General features: G+C 44.5%; 1 protein-coding gene across 3 annotated transcripts in view; it reads right to left on the bottom strand.

The window, feature by feature from the left end:
- The window catches only part of RPS6KC1 (ribosomal protein S6 kinase C1), a 95,152-nt gene that overhangs the window by 67,912 nt on the left and 6,789 nt on the right, over positions 1–20,451 (bottom strand). For 2 of the 3 annotated variants that reach the window (XM_083494187.1, XM_083494186.1), the window contains exon 2: positions 17,251–17,286. Coding sequence is in view for 1 of the 3 variants with exons in the window: in XM_083494185.1 (XP_083350311.1) it covers positions 9,114–9,234; positions 17,251–17,286 (157 nt within the window). In the remaining 2 variants the exon portion in view is untranslated. Of the gene's footprint in view, positions 1–9,113; positions 9,235–17,250; positions 17,287–20,451 lie in introns of all 3 variants that reach the window. The other variant, XM_083494185.1, reaches the window with a different exon arrangement.

The following is a 20,451-nucleotide window of genomic DNA, read 5'->3' on the forward strand; positions in this document are numbered from 1 at the left end:
GACATTAAAAACTTCCCTAAACTAGGCTGCCTTTAGATGTCTTCTAAAAGTCAGATAGTTGTTTCTTTCCTTGACATCTGGTGGGAGGGCGTTCCACAGGGCGGGTGCCACTACCGAGAAGGCCCTCTGCCTGGTTCCCTGTAACTTGGCTTCTCACAGTGAGGGAACCGCCAGAAGGCCCTCAGCGCTGGACCTCAGGCTGAACAATGGGGGTGGAGACGCTACTTCGGGTATACTGAACCAAGGCCATTTAGGGCTTTAAAGGTCAGCACCAACACTTTGAATTGTGCTCGGAAACATACTGGGAGGAAACATAGGGAACCAATGTCCCTTAAAGGTAAAGGGACCCCTGACCATTAGGTCCAGTCATGACTGACTCTGGGGTTGCGGTGCTCATCTCGCTTTATTGGCCAAGGGAGCTGGCGTACAGCTTCCGGGTCATGTGGCCAGCATGACTTAAGCCGCTTCTGGCGAACCAGAGCAGCGCACAGAAACGCCATTTACCTTCCCGCCGGAGCGGTACCTATTTATCTACTTGCACTTCGTGCTTTCGAACTGCTAGGTTGGCAGGAGCAGGGACCGAGCAACGGGAGCTCACCCCGTCACGGGGATTCAAACCACCGACCTTCTGATCGGCAAGTCCTAGGCTCAGTGGTTTAACTTTGCAGAAATAGGCTTGAAAGGCTCTGGGTAATGTCTGACAAAATCTTACAGGAGTGACCGAGTTCCAGCCATCATGGAAGCAGTTCGAGGACTTTGTATTGCTTTGCACACTTTCACATGACTAGCAAAAACAGACTTCCCCAACCCTGTTGGAAATACACTTTTATTTATATAGTAGCTGTAATGTTCCTTGGTTATGCAATTTTCCGTGCAATGCATCTCTTTGGGGGGGAAATATTAAAAATACAACCTTTAAAAAAGAATGAGACAGATGTATGGAAGGTAAGCTCCGCCTCCATAGCTGGAGACATTGTGCTTCTGAATACCAGCTGCTAGAACCGTGAGAGGGAAGGGTGCCAATAATAATAATAATAATAATAATAATAATAATAATAATAATAATAATTTATTATTTATACCCCGCCCATCTGGCTGAGTTTCCCCAGCCACTCTGGGCGGCTCCCAATCAAGTGTTAAAAACAATACAGCATTAAATATTAAAAACTTCCCTAAACAGGACTGCCTTCAGAGATCTTCTAAATGTCAGGTAGTTTATCTCTTTGATATCTGATGGGAGGCCGTTCCACAGGGCAGGCGCCACTACCGAGAAGGCCCTCTGTCTGGTTCCCTGTAACCTCACTTCTCTCAATGAGGGAACCGCCAGAAGGCCCTCGGTGCTGGACCTCAGTGTCTGAGCAGAAAGATGGGGGTGGAGACGCTCCTTCAGGTATACATCTTACTGGCTGCTATGAGTAGAGGGTGTTGGATGAAACAGGCCACGGGCCTGATCCAGAAGCCAGGCTCTTCTTGTGTTCTTAACTTTATACACCGAAACAGGACTTTTCCCTGTAGTGTCATAATCAGTGTTCGAAATTAGCCAAGCGTTGGCGCATTTTGCACCTGGTTATCAGCCGCTTGTGACCAAGTGAAGATACCTGGGCACCAGGATGGCATCCGACATCTCCACCATCCGGAGCTGCCTGCCTGGGGATCCTTGGATCTGGACCGCTTTCACACACTAATAACCACACCCTGTAGAATTCTATCAGTTACATTTTATCTGCACAATCAGAATGAACTGCAGGAACCAAAATGCTTTTTCTGTGCAGCCTCAGCAGGAACAGTGAACAACATCATGGTTGTCACTTGTCTTCGCTTGCCCCACCCCACTGCCCCGCTCACAGTTGTGAAGAATGTTCTTACGTTATGAATGGTCCGTGTCACCATTAAAAGAGAGGGGTAGGAATAGGCCAAGATATTTGTGGATTGTCTCTGGGTTAAGCGGATTTTCTTCTTTAAGTTCTCCAAGTTCTTTCAGTGTTTCTCAACCTGTGGGTCCCCAGATGTTGTTGCACTACAACTCCCATCATCCCTGATCACCAGTAATCTGAACTAGCCAGATGTTTAACTGAGAATCAATCACAGTCAGTCCATCATTTGAAAAATAAGACTTTACAGCCAGCTTGCCCAAAAATGGCAACTAGACATTCGGTTTTGGCGACTGAAACCTTGGTTTTAGGAGCCATTTGGAGCCTGGTTTTTATATCTGGCTTTCTAACACGGGTCAGATATAAAAGACTACGCCAGTTACTATGGACAGTTCACTTCGGCCATTTAGAAAAGTTGTAGAGTCTGGGGTTTTTAAGAGGACTTTTGCCTCTGAGTGAGAGAGACGCATTATTGCTCTGTGCCACATTGACTAGGATCACTGTTTGTCATTGTGTATTAGCTGTCTCTTCAATGAATGAATAAAGCAGGAGCAGCCAATGTGGTATCCTGCAGATGTTGTGACACCACAACTCCCATTATCCCTCAGCATTGGCCATTCTGGCTGGGGCTGGCGTGAGCTGTAGAGATCAAGTTGTAGAGGGAAAGGATCTTATTTGTAATAATTCAAAAGCCACTACGAAAGAGCCTCACAAGGAAGGGGAACAGGAATTTAAAATACTGGTTAAGGCTACACTCTGACATGCACACTTAGGAGTAACTCAGCGGCACTCACTTTTGAGTAGGTGCGTACGGGGTTGTAAGTTACTTTGCTGGAGCCAGATCTGGGAGCAGGACCGAAGATCAAAGAAAGCTGAGCAGCTGGGTCTATTGTCATTAACTTTTGGTTTCCATGCTCTGTGCCAGCATTGTCTAACTGGTGGAGAAGGTGGAAAACTCCAAGCAAAATTCAGGAAAGCAGCATGAACTCTTTCCTCACCATCAAAGGGTTCTTATAACCCCGTGGTGCACAGGTCTCTATTGTAGCAGCACTGAAAGAACAATACATCGGCTTTCCATCTTTGAAACTTTGTGGGAACGGGGGAATTCTTAGCTCTCCACCCATTTTGCAAAGGGGGACAGGGTGCAGAGAGAAAGGAATGTAGCAGCTCTTCCGGACTACAGAAGTATTTAGAAAACATTTATTCAAGCTTCTGTGCTGCTACGGAGGTGAGGAGAGGAGAATGGGCACACTCTGGCTTCCCTCATCACCCAGAGAACTAAGCCTTGCTGGAAGTGGGCTGCCTTTTTGAGATTAGTCCCATAAAGGGAAGATCAGCTTGGCCCCTAGTAGATTTTGAAGACTTAACAACTTGCCTTGCGACGTAAAGACTGGCACTCAGAGAAGGTGTTTAGGTTCATGAACGTGGCCTACAGATGTTTGGTGGGCTCTGGTCCAGTGGTAACCAGCACTGCCTTCCACGCTACAGCCTTTTCTTTCAACGTGGGGTACTTAGGTTAACTGTTCTGTGGATATTCTGTTCCGTATATACACCAAGACAGGGCTAGCCAACATGGTATCCTCCAAATGGATTCCAACCCCCACCATCCCTGATTGAGAAGGTCTACAGAACAAAGGAGCAGGTAACAATAGGTTTTCGTCCCTATTTTGTGATAGAAAATGTCTTGAAAGCAGGGGAATTAGTTTTTGCTTTTTCAAAAAATAAATGAGAAAACTAACGAGCAATAACTGTCAGGCGCATCGCCTTAATTTTACTATTCCAAATGCGCAAAACAATCCAGTCTTACTCTCATCCTTCCAAATATTCGTCCGCCCTTCTATTGGGCTCTCGCTCTTGCCAACTCTTGTTCCCAATGCAAGCTGTTGTTAAAAACACACACACTCACATCCAAAACCCACAAAACCCAATCATGACGTTGAATATTTTACAACCTCTGCTTGAGCAGAGAAATTAAACAATGCCACTTTCAGAGCACATTTTACCCAGGATTCTAATCTTGCTCATGCAACTCAATAAAAGCATCCAGGGAGGTAAGGAGATGATGGTTTGAAGGGGGGGGCTGTTTTATTCATCATTGCTTCCTTTAGGGAACTCCTCAGAATTGCTGTATTATTACAAGCATGCTGGAAATTCCTTTAGAGAATTGGGACCTGCAACAAAATGTTGCAACATCAAGTGCTCCTGTTCAGAGCACCAGCCAGCCAGCCATGACCTCTTCCAAGACACCCCATTCCACCCTCCCTGCTTCCTCCACCACCAACAGACACCCAATATCCCATGCTCCCTGAGTATGATCAGTCCTCATTGAGCAGATCTGTGCTTCTGCCAACCTTGAAACTCCTCCAAGCCTGCCAGCATCTTCCTCTGGGGTATAGATGTTGCCATTTTGGCTATCTGAGGATCAGCAGTTGGAAAAACAAGCCCACCTTTTTATTAAAAAAGAAGAGGGCATTCATCCAATTCCCAAGTTCACAAGTTTCTCTGGGGAGAGGGAGCCCTGACACTTCAGATTTTGAAGGCAAATGTAAAATTAACATGGGGGATAAATGGGGTACCTACCATGAGCAATTACCGTATTTTTCGCTCTATAACACGCACCAGATCATAACACGCACGTAGTTTTTAGAGGAGGAAAACAAGAAAAAAAATATTCCAAACGAAACAGTGGATGTATGATTTTTGTGGTTCATGCTGTGGCCACAGACATGTGATCTGACAGTGAGTTTGGAGTAGCCCAATGCAAAATCCTGAGGATCCATGTGGATCCGTGCTTTGTAACCACGTTTTTGCACCATTGTGGCCCCAGGCAACAGTGGGTGCGTGATTTTTTTGGTGCAGGCTGTAGCCATGGACATGCTATGTGATCTGATGGTGAATTTAGGGTGACCCAATGCAAAGATCCTGAGGATCCATGTGGATCCGTGCTTTGTAACCACGTTTTAAGTGGGGAGGGAAGGAAAAGCACTCAAGGGACAAGGAGCACGCGTGGGGTGGGTAGAGAAGGATGCTGCTAATAATGCAAAAGAGGGGTTTAAGGGGAGAAGAAGCATGCGTGGGGTGGGTGGAGAAGGATGCTGCTAATAATGAAGAAGAGGGGTATAAGGGGAGAAGGCTCCTCTCCTCTCCCGCTTTGCTCCCTTAAAGCAAGCAGGCTCTCTGTCCCTCTCTCCTCCCCACTCAGTGGCTCTTCTCCCGCTTTGCTGTTTCAAAGCGAGCCACGGAGGAGGGAAGGAAGGGGAACCATGGATGCTCTGCTCACGACTGCAGCAGACCACCCCCCCCCCGCCACCCGCAGGCATTCGCTCCATAACACACACAGACATTTCCCCTTCCTTTCTAGGAGGAAAAAAGTGAGTGTTATGGTGCAAAAAATACGGTAGATTTTTCAGAAGGAGAACCAAAAATGAAAAAATTAGAGGAGATGAAAGAATATGTGCCAGACTGGCTAAATTATTATCCAATTAATTCAAAATTTAAGGCAAAAAAACTCACTGGGATTTAGAGAACAACAATCACTTTCAATGGCATCCCCATATCTTATTCTTATTCTTTATTAAATTTGTTAGCTGCTTTGCCTTGCCCAAGGCAACGCAAAGCAACATACAAACACCTGCCCTTACCAGCCAACTGTACCCAGTAGGATGGAATAATACTTGCCAACTTAAATGTTTTAATACTGCTACCCTCCATGATCAGCACATGCCTCTCACAATGGCTGGCATAATCATATAAATGGATAAACAACAATGAAGCAGTTTGACACAACTACTCGTTTACACAGTTTACAAAAAGCAGTAAAAAATAAATAAAAATCACAATCACACCGGCTAATGTGGCAATCAGAATGCTTTCCTAAGCAGGAAGATTTTGTCTACCCTCTGAAAGATCAATGATAAAAGGAAGCCAGCCAGATGTCCCTCTCTTGGGGGGGGGGGGGATTCCCAAGGGAGAGAGTCACTGGGGAAAAGGTTCGGGATCTCCCATCCACACAACAATAAAGGGGTGGGGGGGTTGGTCAGGGCCTCCTGGGCTGATTTTAATGAACTTTAGGTGAATAAAAGGCAGGAGATGCTCTAGAACTTTTGTGTAGCTGGCCATCTGAAAAATCAGTATTTTCATTGAAAGCCAGGACAAAAAGTATACAGGTGTATATATAATATCTGCATCATCTGAACCATGTGCTACATAACTTCTGACACGGGGCAGAGAACTTAGCCAAATATACATGGGAAAGTGCATACTCTAATATCATCAAACATGTTTATACAATGGTACCTCGGGTTAAGTACTTAATTCATTCCGGAGGTCCATTCTTAACCTGAAACTGTTCTTATCCTGAAGCACCACTTTAGCTAATGGGGCCTCCCGCTGCCGGCGCATGATTTCTGTTCTCATCCTGAAGCAAAGTTCTTAACCCGACGTACTATTTCTGGGTTAGCGGAGTCTGTAACCTGAAGCGTATGTAACCCGACGTACCACTGTAATGAAAATGTACGAATGTTATCACACTGCGGCTCACTTGGCCACAGACCGGTGGGGCAGTGAACTGCACCATGAGAACAAACTGGGCTCTCAGGCATGCTATGGGGGGGGTGGGCAAGAAGGGAGGGAACTGGTGATGGAGGCAGGCAAGCAGGCCAATAGGCAGCCTTCTTTCTCACACTTCCCACGGCATTGGCAGGTGGAGAAATGAAGGAGAGAAAGAAGCTTTGTTCTCTCCTTCATCACCCACCCACCCACCCCACCTCCAGGCTAGCAGGCTTCTTTCTCAGGCACCCTCAGAGATAGTGGGTGCTTAGGAGAGGCGGGTTGGTGAGAAAAGCAAGACAGCGGGTGGCCCAGGTGAACTGAGGAACTTTTAGGAGCTCTAGCAGAAACAGTGTGTGTGTGTGTGTGTGTGTGTGTGTGTGTGTGTGTGTGTGGCTTTGGCAAGGGGGGGTTGGTAGGGGGCAGGTGGGGTTGGTGAGCAAAGAGAGCAAAAGCGTAGTCCCTAATAACGAATATAGTTTGATGGGCGGCATCATTATTTGCACATATGGCACATTTCTAAGTGGGTCCTCAGCTTGCTACCTTTAAGCCTCCACTGAGTGTGGCACAGAGGTGATTCATCTCACTGCTACCTGACAGAAGATTGCAAAGATAGCACCAGGTTCTCTTCTACTGAACTACGGTCCCCACCACGAACATGGCCTTTGCATTCAGCAGGAAGAGGTGCAATTGCAATAAGAAACTGGGGAAGCCCTGGGGCATGTATTTCAAACGTCACAGCTGCCTGCCACTTTAGTGATGCAATAATTTTGTCGCTTGCTTTTGGACCACTTGCTCAGCAGCTCTGTATACTAACCAGGATGACTTTTACATTATAGAAATACATTGGCCACCCCCCTCTATTTGCCAAGTCTTTTGGGCATGTCAGCATCATGTCCTTGAACTTTACAAAAACTTAACGCTCTGTGGCAATTCGGTAGCCAAGTGTGGCCCAATCCTGTTCTAGGCACGGCATGAGCATCGCAAAAAAAACCATTCAGTCTGGGCCAATATGTTATTCTGCAACGGAGAAACCCAGAGAAACTGCAAAGCTCAAAGGAAAGAAAGCCTTTCTGCAGCCTGATACAAGGCTCCTTCTTGGTGCTAGCAGAAGTTGTGAGACCTAGCTAGCTCTCTCTCTTATTATGGTTGCTTTGTCCTAGCAATTCCTCTCTTGTTTAATTTAGTACAAGGGCGGCCAACAAAGTGACCTTCAGATTATGTTGGGCTCCAACTCCCATCAGTCCCAGCCAGGGTGACCTGACAAGGAAGATGTGTGTTGCAGTCCAACAATATTTTTCTGCGGCTCCAGAAAAATGCTGCTCCAGAGAAGCGGACACGGAGCAATGGATCCAAACTACAAGAAAGAAGATTCCACCTAAACATTAGGAAGAACTTCCTGACAGTAAGAGCTGTTCGACAGTGGAATTTGCTGCCAAGGAGTGTGGTGGAGTCTCCTTCTTTGGAGGTCTTTAAGCAGAGGCTTGACATCCATATGTCAGGAGTGCTCTGATGGTGTTTCCTGCTTGGCAGGGGGTTGGACTCAATGGCCCTTGTGGTCTCTTCCAACTCTATGATTCTATGATTCTAACATCTGAAAGGCACCATGTTTGCCACCTCTAATTCAACAGCAGCTCACCCAGTCGGGCAGAGCCACAATGGTAGTTTTCTGGCTGTGGCATTGCTGTCACTTACTGGGAAGAGGAGGTAGCAGAGAGGTCAGTGCAGTGTGTGAGGGCAATGGTGAAGTCAATCCGGCACTCCACAACTGCATTTGCACCATGCCACCCTCCCAATCTTCTCTGGTAAGCTGCAGCAACCCTGCCGCCAGGAAGCTAACACTGCGGCTCTGGTGAGCCCCCTCTGCCCTAACACGGACAAAATACTAAAATTTCTTATTTTTAAGAAGATAATCACACTTGGAAGTATAGAAGCCCTTTCTGTGCAATTGGGGTTATAATACCAGGAATGCTTTGCAGCCTCAAGCCCATGAGATTTCCCTTTCCTAATAATTTTTCAGAGCTAATACATGACTAACCACAGTTATCTCAACTCACAGATCAGCACAACAGCCAACTGTGGTTTGGAGCTAACCCCGTGGTTATTAAAAAACACATGAAGAAATTATGGTTAACGGCTAACCCTTGGTGCATTTCAAAAATAAAAGGGAAGGGGAATCTGCACAAATGAAGGAAGTAATAAGAAAGGCTTAAGGAACTCCAGGATATGAAAATATGAAAGAAAATATTACATATGAAAGAAAATATTAGGTAGTGTTGGGTCTACACCGAATCCACAGAAGTGTCTCCCTGCAAAGTTTGCAGATCTGCACTATCATTTATGTCTAAGTTTCTACAGTCACTAATAAAACTTAGCACGTGTTATAGACCTAGTGTAGGAGGTGAGGAGAGGTTTGTGGGTTTTGTTTCCTTATGCAATACCAGTTACTAGTGTTTAAAAGAGTGGCTGGGGAAATCCAGCCAGATGGGTGGGGTATTATTATTATTATTATTATTATTATTATTATTATTATTATTAAACTGATCACACACAATATACTTCAGTTACTATGTTGCTTTTGGCAGAATCAAAACAATGCTAGCACAATACAGAACTCTGAAAATCCACAGATTTATTCACCAATCATTCCCAAATGATTTTAGCAAATTAAAAAAAAAAAGTATATATGCTTACCAAATACTATTGCTTTAGCAAAAGGAGGAAACAATTCTGTATGCCTGAATAAGTGTTTATGAATCTGCCAGAGTTCTTTGTGCAATTTCTTAAAGTCACTGTATCTCTTCCAAACGACTATCTGAAGTGAAAACAGAAAACAAACACCCATGAGGCAATCATTCCTGCTAATTGAGCATTTACCAAGAATGGCAGAAACCAACACAGTAGCGCATTATACGTGCCCTATGAGATCTTTTTAAAAGTCACTAAACAATTTAACTGCAGCTATTAATCAAATCTTGCCCTTGCTGTACACCCACCCGCATCCCTGCGAAGTATCGTTCAGCCAATATATTAAGCAACAATTAATCTCCAAGGCAGTCCATAAACTACTTAAACTACACAAGCAGCTGCTGTGCTTGAACTTAAGCAATTTCCACCCCAATGAAAGGGCATTTGTGGATTTGGGTTAACAGAAGAAAGCTACTTTATACTGAGTCAGACCACTGGTCTATCTACCTTAGTATTGTCTACTACACTGAGTGGCAGCAGAACTGCAGGTTTTCGGGACAGTCCCCCCCCCCCATTTAAATTTGCTTTGTATTGTACATTCATGATTATAGCAGAGTCAGCAGAGCATGAAATTTTTAATCTCAGGGTCTTGGGTTCGAGCACCACGTTGGGTGAAAGATTCCTGAATTGCAGGGGGATGGACTAGCTGATCAATTCTGTGATTCCGTGATTTGTGGTATCAGGGCAGTTATACACAACCTTACTTTCAATACTATTTGCACCTGCAAAGGTTTCAAGGCAGACATGTTGCCTCGTTCCCAGTACGTGCATCTCCTGCAGCTTCCTGCTATAATCCTGTGACTTTTTATATCATGAACATCCCCACAGGTGTGTGTCTCGCTTTTGTTGCACTATAATAACTCAAAGGTGCCCCTCCGAACAGCAATAGTAGCAGTAACATTGCGGGAGCATTGCAAAGCGACAAATAAAGCGGAAGGATGCATAGACTATCCAGTAGAAATCCACCCCAACACTCTATTATTAAATCAATGACATGCTGCAGAATAAACCCGCAAAACAAAGACACACAAAAACCAGAAGTCTGGAGGGGCCCAAAATTTCTTGTCCAGTCCTACATGTAAATGTCAGGGATTTGAACCCGGGACATTTGGCAGGCAAGGAAGGCTCTACCACTGAACTACAGCCATTCTCTCAGTTCCTCTTTTGCAGCTCAAACATTATGCAACATGTATAAACATGGGCTGAAAAACGCCAGGAAAAGACACCCCCAGGACACATAAAATGACTTCTGGTTGCCTGGTCTCTACTATATAAATTTTACTTTGTACTACCACATGCTCCTCACTTTGCTGGGCAGGAAGAAGTTCCAGGCATAGCGCTAACCTAGGGATGTGACTTCCTATCGAAGGAAAGATCAATGGGGACTTGCAGCATTCTGTAATATCTGTTTTACTTACAAATATAAAGGCAGAACAAAGATTGGAGCCCTGGGCAACTGCGGGGTATTTTTCCAGGCCAGGACAAAGTAAAACACTAAAAGGCACAGTCTATAATTTCTCACACACAAAAGTGGGAAGAACATTTGCCTTCTATCTCTACAAATGCTGGAAAACACTCTTTTTGAAAAACAAAATGAAACCGAAAGCTTGGAATCTGGAGGTTACAGTTAACTGCTGAAGGGGCAACAGCCCGTGTTGCCAACCCCCACCCTTGCAGTCACCCATAGTTGGAGGCAAACAGTTTGGCACTCTTGGCAGCACGGCCAGCGCCAGGCATGCCCAACAGGTAAATCGCGATCTACTGGTAGATCACGGGGTGTTCCTGGTAGATCTCTGGCCCCTCAGTGATCTACGGTACTTCCCCCCCTAAAAGCTCAACAACTTTGGCCTCCCCCAAAAAGCGCAAGAACTTTGCCTTTCCAAAATGACTGCCAGTTTTTTTATACTGTGAGTGGATCGCAGTCTATTGGGAGTTGGACGTCCCTGCGTTAGACAGAGTGAGGCAGCTGCTTCAGGCACCAGGTGGTTGGGCAGTGGTGGCAAAGTATCAAGAGACAGAGATATGCCGTTGCCCCCTGAAATAGCCTGCCACACCCACATGTGGTGGAGGCCGCTGTCCTCCACTACTGCTGAAGTAAGATTCAGCTGCCAGTCCAGCTGGATTCTGCGCACAGAATTTTGTTTGGAGGGGTGTATCTTGTCCTTTGCCTCAGGTGGCAGAATGCATTGGGCTGGCCCCAAGGAAAGGGAAGTCACTACATCTAAATTAGAATCTCAGAGAGGGGCACACAGCATCCCAAAACACTTCGGTCGTCAGCCAACTTTGCTTCAAAATCTATGTGTGTGTACATGTGTGTGCCTATGTCTGCACACCTGTATGACTTGGTCCCATCCACTTCGGGTTTGGGCCCTGTCCATACTGCAGACCATTAACCCCTAACAAAAATGGTGGCTGGCACAGATTGACCACTGAAGCATTAAGGAACAACAACCAGCTACTATGGCCCTTTGCCACCCCTTGGTTCAAAACCTCAGCCTCATTTGCAGCAGTTATGTAGCAAACTAACATCTTCGAGCGGATGATTACAGCAGAAGAGGAGGGTGCTACAAGGAATGCTAAGAATGGCAAAAGGGTTCTGTCTTATTGTATTTCTTTAACAGCAACCAAAAGTGAAAGGAAAGGGAGAAGAATAATGTCCACCCACAAGAACAGAAACAGAAAATCCACCACTAAAAATAATGATATGCTAAGAATATGTGGTCTGTGCCTATTCCACCTAGTTATAACATTTTTGCTGGAATGAAAAAATTAAGAAACCAGAGCAGCTCTTTGGTTAAGATGAAAACAAGAAACATTTGCCGAATCTTATGGTAAAGGTGGAGGGGATAGATAAAATTGATAAGGTGTTGAAGTGAGCAAATACAATGACCCAAATTCACTGCAAAGTGAATCATGGAAGGTTCTTACTCTGAGGAAAGCCATTCACCTCAAAGATTTACATCAAGACTCATCCCTTTAAAGCTCCTGCCACTTTACCAGAGAGGGCCAGCCCTACTATAAGGCAGAGTGAGGAAGCTGCCTCAGGTGGCAGGTACTGAAGTGTATGAGGAGCATCAGAAAAGCCCCCTTCTGCTGCGGGCAGAGGTATGTGTGCCACACAGCCAGCCCTGCACCCCTTAAGCTAACTTGCCACCCTCAGGTGTGGTGGAAGTGTCAGTGCTTACTGTTACTTCCAGTCCAGTCACTTTCTGTAGGAGAAATGGAGATGGCAGCCATCTTGTCTCAAGACGGCCCTGCCACAAAGTTCTAAATAGCCATCTACTTAAATTGCCCGTGGTAAGAATTTTCTGAAAGCAACTAGACATAGAAGCTGCTGGGCTACTCAAATTGCAACACTATTCAAATTAAGAATATGCTTTCTGGTGAGAAAACTCAGTGCTAATTCAGAAGATCTGAAGTGGACTGTTCCTTTTTCTAGAGCAATAATCAGGAGCAGACTGAGCAGGACCCAGCAAACACCAGGACACACCAACTAAACATAGCTGAGGGCCTCAATGCCTTGCAGATTGTGTTGCCTCTTTCCAGTGGCAATTGGCAATGTGGTTTTTAACTTGCTTTTTTTCTGTCCAAAGAATTGGAAAAAAACAGAAAGGGAGATACTGTTCTTTCTAGGTCTTGACACTTCTAACCCTAAGAGTAAAATCTGGATGATCATGGTTCATTTATTGTTATTGTTGTTATTGTTATTTATTATGTAATATATATTTTAAAATATACTGCACATAATACTAGCTTTAAGCAAAGCCAACTGGCAATCAAACAAAACAATTTAAACACAATTGCACTATCTATTTGCCAGATAATTTCCCTTATCTCCAAGTTTGGAAGTCAGACATTCCATATGGACAAATGGCAGGTTCTTTTCTGACAACGAACAGCGCATTTCACCCTGTACCTTGGCCAAAGTTTACACGTGAACAACTGTTTGGAAGCAAAAGACACTAATGGCTCCAAAATTATAAATTATGTGTGCTGTTGTTGCTGCTTTAAGAACATAGAAGAGGCCCTAAGCCAAATGAAGGCCTCTAGGCTTCTCTATCTTGCCCTCAGGACTCTCCCAAGGCCACATCCCTCCCTGGTCATACTTTGAGTCCCCCTTGAGTGCTTTTGCCAGGCTACAATGTGTATTTGAACTCTGATAAGTGCTTCCTCCTTGCCTACATGGGGGGTTAGAGTGATATGTGAGAGTAAATTAGCATTTGCTCCTAGCTCCACTTAGCACAGACCCGTGGCCCTCAGAGTGTTACCTAGAAGGGAAAGCAGCCCTTGAGCTGAAAAAGGTTCCCCACCTCTGAAACAGTAGGTCTTGTTTCCATTTCCAACAGATTAATGGGATGGGGGAATCCCACTGGAATCACATCTCTGTTTAAAACAGAGCCTGTGCAATGAACTGGCTCACACAAGACATTAAGCCAAACCCGTTTGAAAAGTAATTTTATTTCATGCAGAGAAAGGTTTAGGCATCAGTCTGAAATAGTGAATGTCTTACAGTCAACTGCTGCAAACTTTCACATCAGCAGCATTTGCTGCTGCAAACAAATGCTTTTGGTATACCAGCATTATTATCTGCCTTCCGCATCTATATAAATTAAAACTCCCTGGTCATTTACCATGTATGGCACCTTAGTGTTTGCACTTTCAGAAACCATTAAGGCCCAGAAAGGAAATGCATTACTATGCTTTGTTAATAATGCCCTGGAGAAATGTCAAGGTTTGGGGATTGTAGAACAGCAACAGAAAGTAAACTTACAATGGCTGATAAACTTACAATGACATATCATAAGAACATAAGAAAAGCCCTGGTGCATCAGGCCAAAGCCCCATATTATGCAACATCCTGGACTCACAGTGGACAAGCAGATGTCTATGGGAAGCCCACAAGCAGGATCTGACCTGCTTCTGAAAAGCAACCCAAAGTCAGACTAGTTGTGTCATCCAAACCCAAGCTTGTGGTTTCTTTCCTCCAAATAAACCACAAGTGGCAAGCCGAAAACAAACTTTATCTTCCACTTATGGTTTGTCTAGAAACAAACCAAGAGCCCAGGTTCAGATGATGTGGCAAGCCAGACCATGGCTTGTGTATTTTAACTATGGTTTAATGGGATGTGTGAACCAGGCCACGGTGTGCCTCGTGAATGTAACACTTATGGCTAGTCTGACAAAATGGCGGCTATGCTCTGCCTCCATAGTCAGAGGCACTAACGCATCTGAAACCAGTTCCTGGAAAACGCAGGAGGCAGAGCGTGCTCTTGTGCTCAGGTCCTGCTTCTGGGTTTTCCACAGGCAACTGGTTGGCCACTGTGAGAACAGGGGGCTGGACTAGATGGGCCACTGGCTCAATCCAGCAGGCTCTTCTTTTTAGGAAGATGATAATGGCAACCTGTTTCCACAGGTTATTTCCAGTTCAGGATCCTCCTTGGAAAAGGTGAACAACAAGTTACAAACTAGAAGAAGACAAATCTGGAAGAGAGTTCATTTGCTGGTCTGCCTTTGTCACAGGCGTAAAGGTGAAATAGAAAAGGTCTGAGAAAGATTGTGATTGATGCAGGGATGGAGAACTTGTGGCCCTTCAGATTTTGTTGGGCTCCGACTCCCATCAGGTCAAGCCAGCATGACCACTGGGCCAGGCATTATAGAATTTGGAGTCCAGCAACATCTATGAAGGCTGCAAGTTCTCCACCCTCCACTGGGCAAACAAGGAAAAGATTTGGCAACTTGGTTTTACCCTTGCACACAGAAAGTAGGTTGACAGTACTGGGATAATGTTTTTGTAATTAATCCATTTTTATATTTGTTCTTACTCAATGATCCATATCCAAGGACTGTCAAAATCAATCAGGTTGTTTCAAGTTCAAATTTCCTTCGTTGATAGATAAATGATAGTTGTTGATGATGATGATGATGATGATGATGATAGATATAGATGATAGAGATAGAGATAGAGATAGATAGATAGATAGATAGATAGATAGATATAGATGGATAGATGATAGATTTTACTAAATTTGCTATAAATAGGTGAACCAACTGAGTCTATGAAAAAATGTTTTATTTCTAGATTGTGGGTGAAGTGGGAGTGCATAATGCATCTTTCATTATGGCAAAGATCTTATTTTGAAATATTAAATATACTGTAGAAGCCACAAGGGAGAAGGCTTTGTGATATATCTACCCTGACCATCTTCCCAACTTTCCCTTCCACCCTCTTTCATCATTTCAAAATGCCTCTGCTAGAATCCCATCTCACTGAAATCATACCCACTTTATTCTCACTAAGCCTCTACTGCCAGCATACTGCCAGAACCTTGTGTTAAGCACTCCCAACTCTCCTTGACCTTACTCACCCTTTCTCACTCACCCCTCTGCCTACAGACCCATCTGCTCTTTTCAGTCCCTCTTGTCTGATTCTGCCTGCACCTTCCTACATGCTGATTTCTTGCATCATGCCCAGAAGTCTACTTCGCGTGCAGAAACAGCTTTCGATCTAAAGAGAACGTGTCTTTCTCATGCAAAACGTGTCGGGCAGAAGCCTTGCATGAGGAATGTGGCAAGAAAGACTGAGAAACATTGGTTCTTCTGTTTCATGCAGCCGGGTGAGCACTTCAGCAGTACGGGGGCTGAGCATCTCCCACCCCAAAACCGCACAAGTGGAATTATATTGCTCTGTTCACAGCCTCAGGCCTCCTGGCCTATGCTTGGAGGATAAAGCTATCAGTGGCTACTAGCCATGATTGCTATGTTCTGCCTTCACTGTCAAAGGCAGTATACTTCTGTATGCCAGTTGCTGCAAGCAGGACTCGGGTCCTGTTGCAGGCTTCACATGTGCAGGTGCACATGTGCTCACCATAACAAGAAGATGCTGAACTGCTTTCACATCCACACCATACATGGTTTCCCCCAAAGAATCATGGGAAGTGTAGTTTATTCCTCACAGAGGGACAAACCCAGCACCCTTAAGAAAATACAGTGCCCAGGATTATTTCTGGGGAAGCCATGTACCCTAACTGCATGGCATGGATGTGACCTGAATGGGCCTTAGGCCTGCTTGTGTTCTCATAAACAGCCCTCCTCCACTCATCAAAGCTTTTGCCCGAAGGTTTATGTGAAGACTTTCTCAGCTGCAAGTATTTTAGATTGTTCCGCTTCCCTTGGGAAAGAAGCCATAGCTCAGTGGTAGAGCACATGATGTGAATGAATAAAATCTCAGATTTCATCCCAGAAATGTTCAGACAAAAAGTAGGAAACTATATTACAGATCTCTCTACCTGAGGCTCTAGGGAGCCACTGCCCGTCAGAGAAGACGGTTTCCTACCTTCCTACCCTTATTTTTCCTTTTGTCAACTCTGTTTTGCATCCTGTTAATCTTACATAATCACTTTCACCGTCTGGTGTTCAGATGGTTATGGATCACATCTCTCTCCAATTCTCCATCCATCATTCTGGTATTTGTTGTAGATAGGCTATTGAGTAGTTTCCCTGACTCTTAAGATGTTTTCAGAAAGTGGTGCCGTGCTTATGCTTTGGGCATTGTTCTCTCTCTCTCTCTCTCTCTCTCTCTCTCTCTCTGTGTGTGTGTGTGTGTGTACTGTATTTGTCATTTTGGGCAAAACTTCATGGCCACCAGGAGTTCACAGTTATGTTGGGTAGGTAACACACCCAAGGTAGGACTGAGGACCTCACTAATTTAATTAGAACTGTGCTAATTACACAATGGTAACTTGAAAGAGAAAAGTGCATTGCTATCCATTTCCTTAACAATCCATTAGGTCTCTCTTTCAAATATCAGATAGATGATGAGGAACGTGTGTGTGTGTGTGTGTGTGTGTGTGTGTGTGTGTGTACATGTGGAGGTGTATGCACACCTGCACAGGAGGTCCCTAGACTTAGCCTGTGAGCAAATGACCGACTGAGGCAGCAGAAACAAGATTAGCCATCAATTGCCAATCTAGTCACTAAAACAGGAACAGAACTTACTTGCTCTATTTCGCAATATAAAAAGACAAAACGGTTTGTGCCATACCTATGCTAGAACCAAAGATGCTTTTTTAAAAAAAAAGTTTACCTCTTGGACATCTTCTGGATTTTTTCGAGAAACAATCTGAAAAACAAAAGCAAAGGCCCTGTCAGTGCTTGAATTTGTTAACGAGAGACACAGAGAGATCACGCAAAAGCGCCCAATGATCTAATATTGATTTTTTAAAACTCTTTCTTTGGGGCTATGCTTGATTAGGATTACACTCATCCATCCCAGTCTTGATATCCACACATTCCAGCATTGTATCTGCAGAGGGGTTTATACACATAGAAAAAAATTCATGTGAGTCCCATAGAGTGCAGCTGACGCCTATGCAGACTGAATTAAATGCACTTCAGACCGTATGAGAACATCATGATCCAATGCAAGGCACAGCAAAAGCACCCAGTCCTATTACTCTCAGGGTGTGTTGTTTTTGCAAACTGGCTTCAAAATAACATATCATTTACAACTCAACATTCAGCGTATTTTGTACTGTAGGCAAAAATGCAGAAGAACAAGGGAACAGAAAGGCAAGTCATTAAACAATGGAATTCAACCGCACGATAAGAAAAGAAACCTCTTTTTCCTCTTCATCCTCCTTCTTTCCCTCTTCATCAGCAATTTTCAACTTTCAACTGAGAGCCAGTATGGTGTAGTGGTTAAGAGCGGTAGTCTCATAATCTGGGGAACCGGGTTCGCGTCTCCGCTCCTCCACATGAAGCTGCTGGGTGACTCTGGGCTAGTCACACTTCTTTGAAATCTCTCAGCTCCACTCACCTCACAGAGTGTTTGTTGTGGGGGAGGAAGGGAAAGGAGAATGTTGGCCGCTTTGAGACTCCTTAAAGGGAGTGAAAGGCGGGATATCAAATCCAAACTCCTCTTCTTCTCTTCTTTCCCCCACACCAATCTACTAATAAGCCCCTGTGTGTCTTAACACAGAAGCTCCCTGTACGGTACCATATTCTAGGGAATATTCTAAGGTGCATCGTCAGTTCACAAGGCAAGCAGGCCAAGACCTCAGCACTGCCCAGTACGAACAGAAAGTACACCCTAGAAAGCATCCAAAAGTCACCTGCTGAATTACTAAAGCTGGAAATGTCTCCGTCTGGTCTTTCCTGCTGGATGGGAGAACAACCAAAATAAAGACTGCAGGTAAAAGGGGGGATGCACTGTAGGTTAAACAAACCAACCAGCCTGAATGCATACACTGGAACCTACTTAAGTTTTTCTTTTCTTTTTAAAAATTTTATTTATATTTTCCAATGTTACATTTTTTTCAAAACCACATTCACATTAAAAGAAACATTTCCACATTTATATCTTCCTTTAAAATAAACCGATTTCCATTCTCATTCACAACTTCCCTTCTTCCCCTTCCAGCATATTCTTGCACAGCCATTTAACTCCCCTATTACCTTAATCCTACTAACATTTTCACATGTTTACAGTTGTTTTTCAGATACGACACAAAAATTTTCCATTCATCTTTATATACTTCATCTTCTTGTTCTCTTATTTTACTTGATTCAAGTAGGTAGCCGGGTTGGTCTGCCGTAGTCAAAATAAATTAAAGCAATTCTTTAAAAAGATAGTTTAAAAGACTCTTCTTAAAAACCTATAAACTCCCTTAAAAGAATCAAGTCTTCAAAAAAGTTATACGATCTAAGAAAGTCTTTAAAAGAATCATTTTAAAAGAATTAAAAAATTATAAAGTAGCACCTTAGAGACCAACTGAGTAGTTTTAGGTACAGTACAGTATAAGCTTTCGTGTGCATGCACACTTCTTCAGATACTTATTTTACTTGTTAGACCTGCCAGCTCTGCATAATCTGTCATTTTAAATTGCCAGTCCTCCTTACAGTCATACCCTGGAAGTCAAACGGAATCTGTTCCGGAAGTCTCTTTGACTTTCAAAACCTTCGGAAACCAAAGTGCGGCTTCTGATTGGCTGCAGGAAGCTCCTGCAGCCAATCAGAAGCTGCGTAAGCCCCGTCGGACATTTGGATTCCAAAGAACGTTCACAAACCAGAACAGACTCGCAAAGAGTAGTAGCATCCAAGCGACTACTGTATTTGGGACCTCACTCAACCGCCATTTCTGGGCTTACAAACCTGATTATGTTTTTTGTTCTGCATGCAGGACAAGCAGCAGCAGCAGCAGCTGGAATCTTAGGCAGCTACTGGGGTCCCAGTGCTCACTGCCAATACCAGGTCTGAGACCCCCATGCAGGCAGTTTGACCTTAGAGCCAAAAGCTCTTTAATTGGATGCCCCAATCCTTAGAAGGCCGCAAACAGGCTGCAGGGCTCAAGTGATAAAAAGGCTAGCCCAGGGGTCTGCAACCTTTAAGACAAAAAGAGCCACTTGGAGTTGTTTTCGAAGAAAACAACAACTGGGAGCCGCAAAACCACTGCGGCATTTAAAACAAATATATCTCCGGAGCCGCGATCTGACAGCGGGCGGGAAGGTGACATCAGGACGGTGCGTGACTAACGCACGCACCACCCCCATGCGACGTCACAGCCAGTACAGCGCCTGCCACAGTGGGGAGTGTCGGGGCGCACAATGCGCCTCCTCCCCTCGCTAGTATCCGCCCCGGAGCCGCAGCAAAGATGTAAAAGAGCCACATGCGGCTCCGGAGCCACGGGTTGCAGACCCCTGGGCTAGCCCAATATTATGAGGGGAGAGGGCCTTTTTTTTAATTCACTTTCTCCACATCAGAGATAATTTTATGAACTTCTAGCATGTTGTCTCTTAAGCAGAGGTTGGATAGCCATCTGTTATGGATGCTGTAGCTGAGATTCCTGCATTGCAGGGGGTTGGACTAGATGACCCTGGGGTCCCTTCCAACTGTAAGATTCTATTATTCACCTTTTCTTAAAGCTAAAAAGTCCCAAGCTATTCCTTTCTTCGTTTGGGCATTTATATTCCACCTTTTTGTGCCAAATCAAGGTGGCATGCAGAATCGTTAAAGATACAGTATATAATCGTTAAAGAGGCTTGACAACCATATGTCAGGAGTGCTCTGATGGTGTTTCCTGCTTGGCAGGGGGTTGGACTCGATGGCCCTTGTGGTCTCTTCCAACTCTATGATTCTATGAGTTCTATAATGGCATATAGAGATGGATGCTAAAATGCACAACAACATACTCCAGTAAAATACCGCAACAACACACACCAGGAACAGCAGATAAAAATGCATCAGCCCACAGGCACTAATTAAAAAATGCCTGGTGAAAGGAAGCAGT

Source organism: Podarcis liolepis (assembly GCF_965112155.1).
Source record: "Podarcis liolepis genome assembly, chromosome: 3".
NCBI lineage: Eukaryota > Metazoa > Chordata > Lepidosauria > Squamata > Lacertidae > Podarcis > Podarcis liolepis.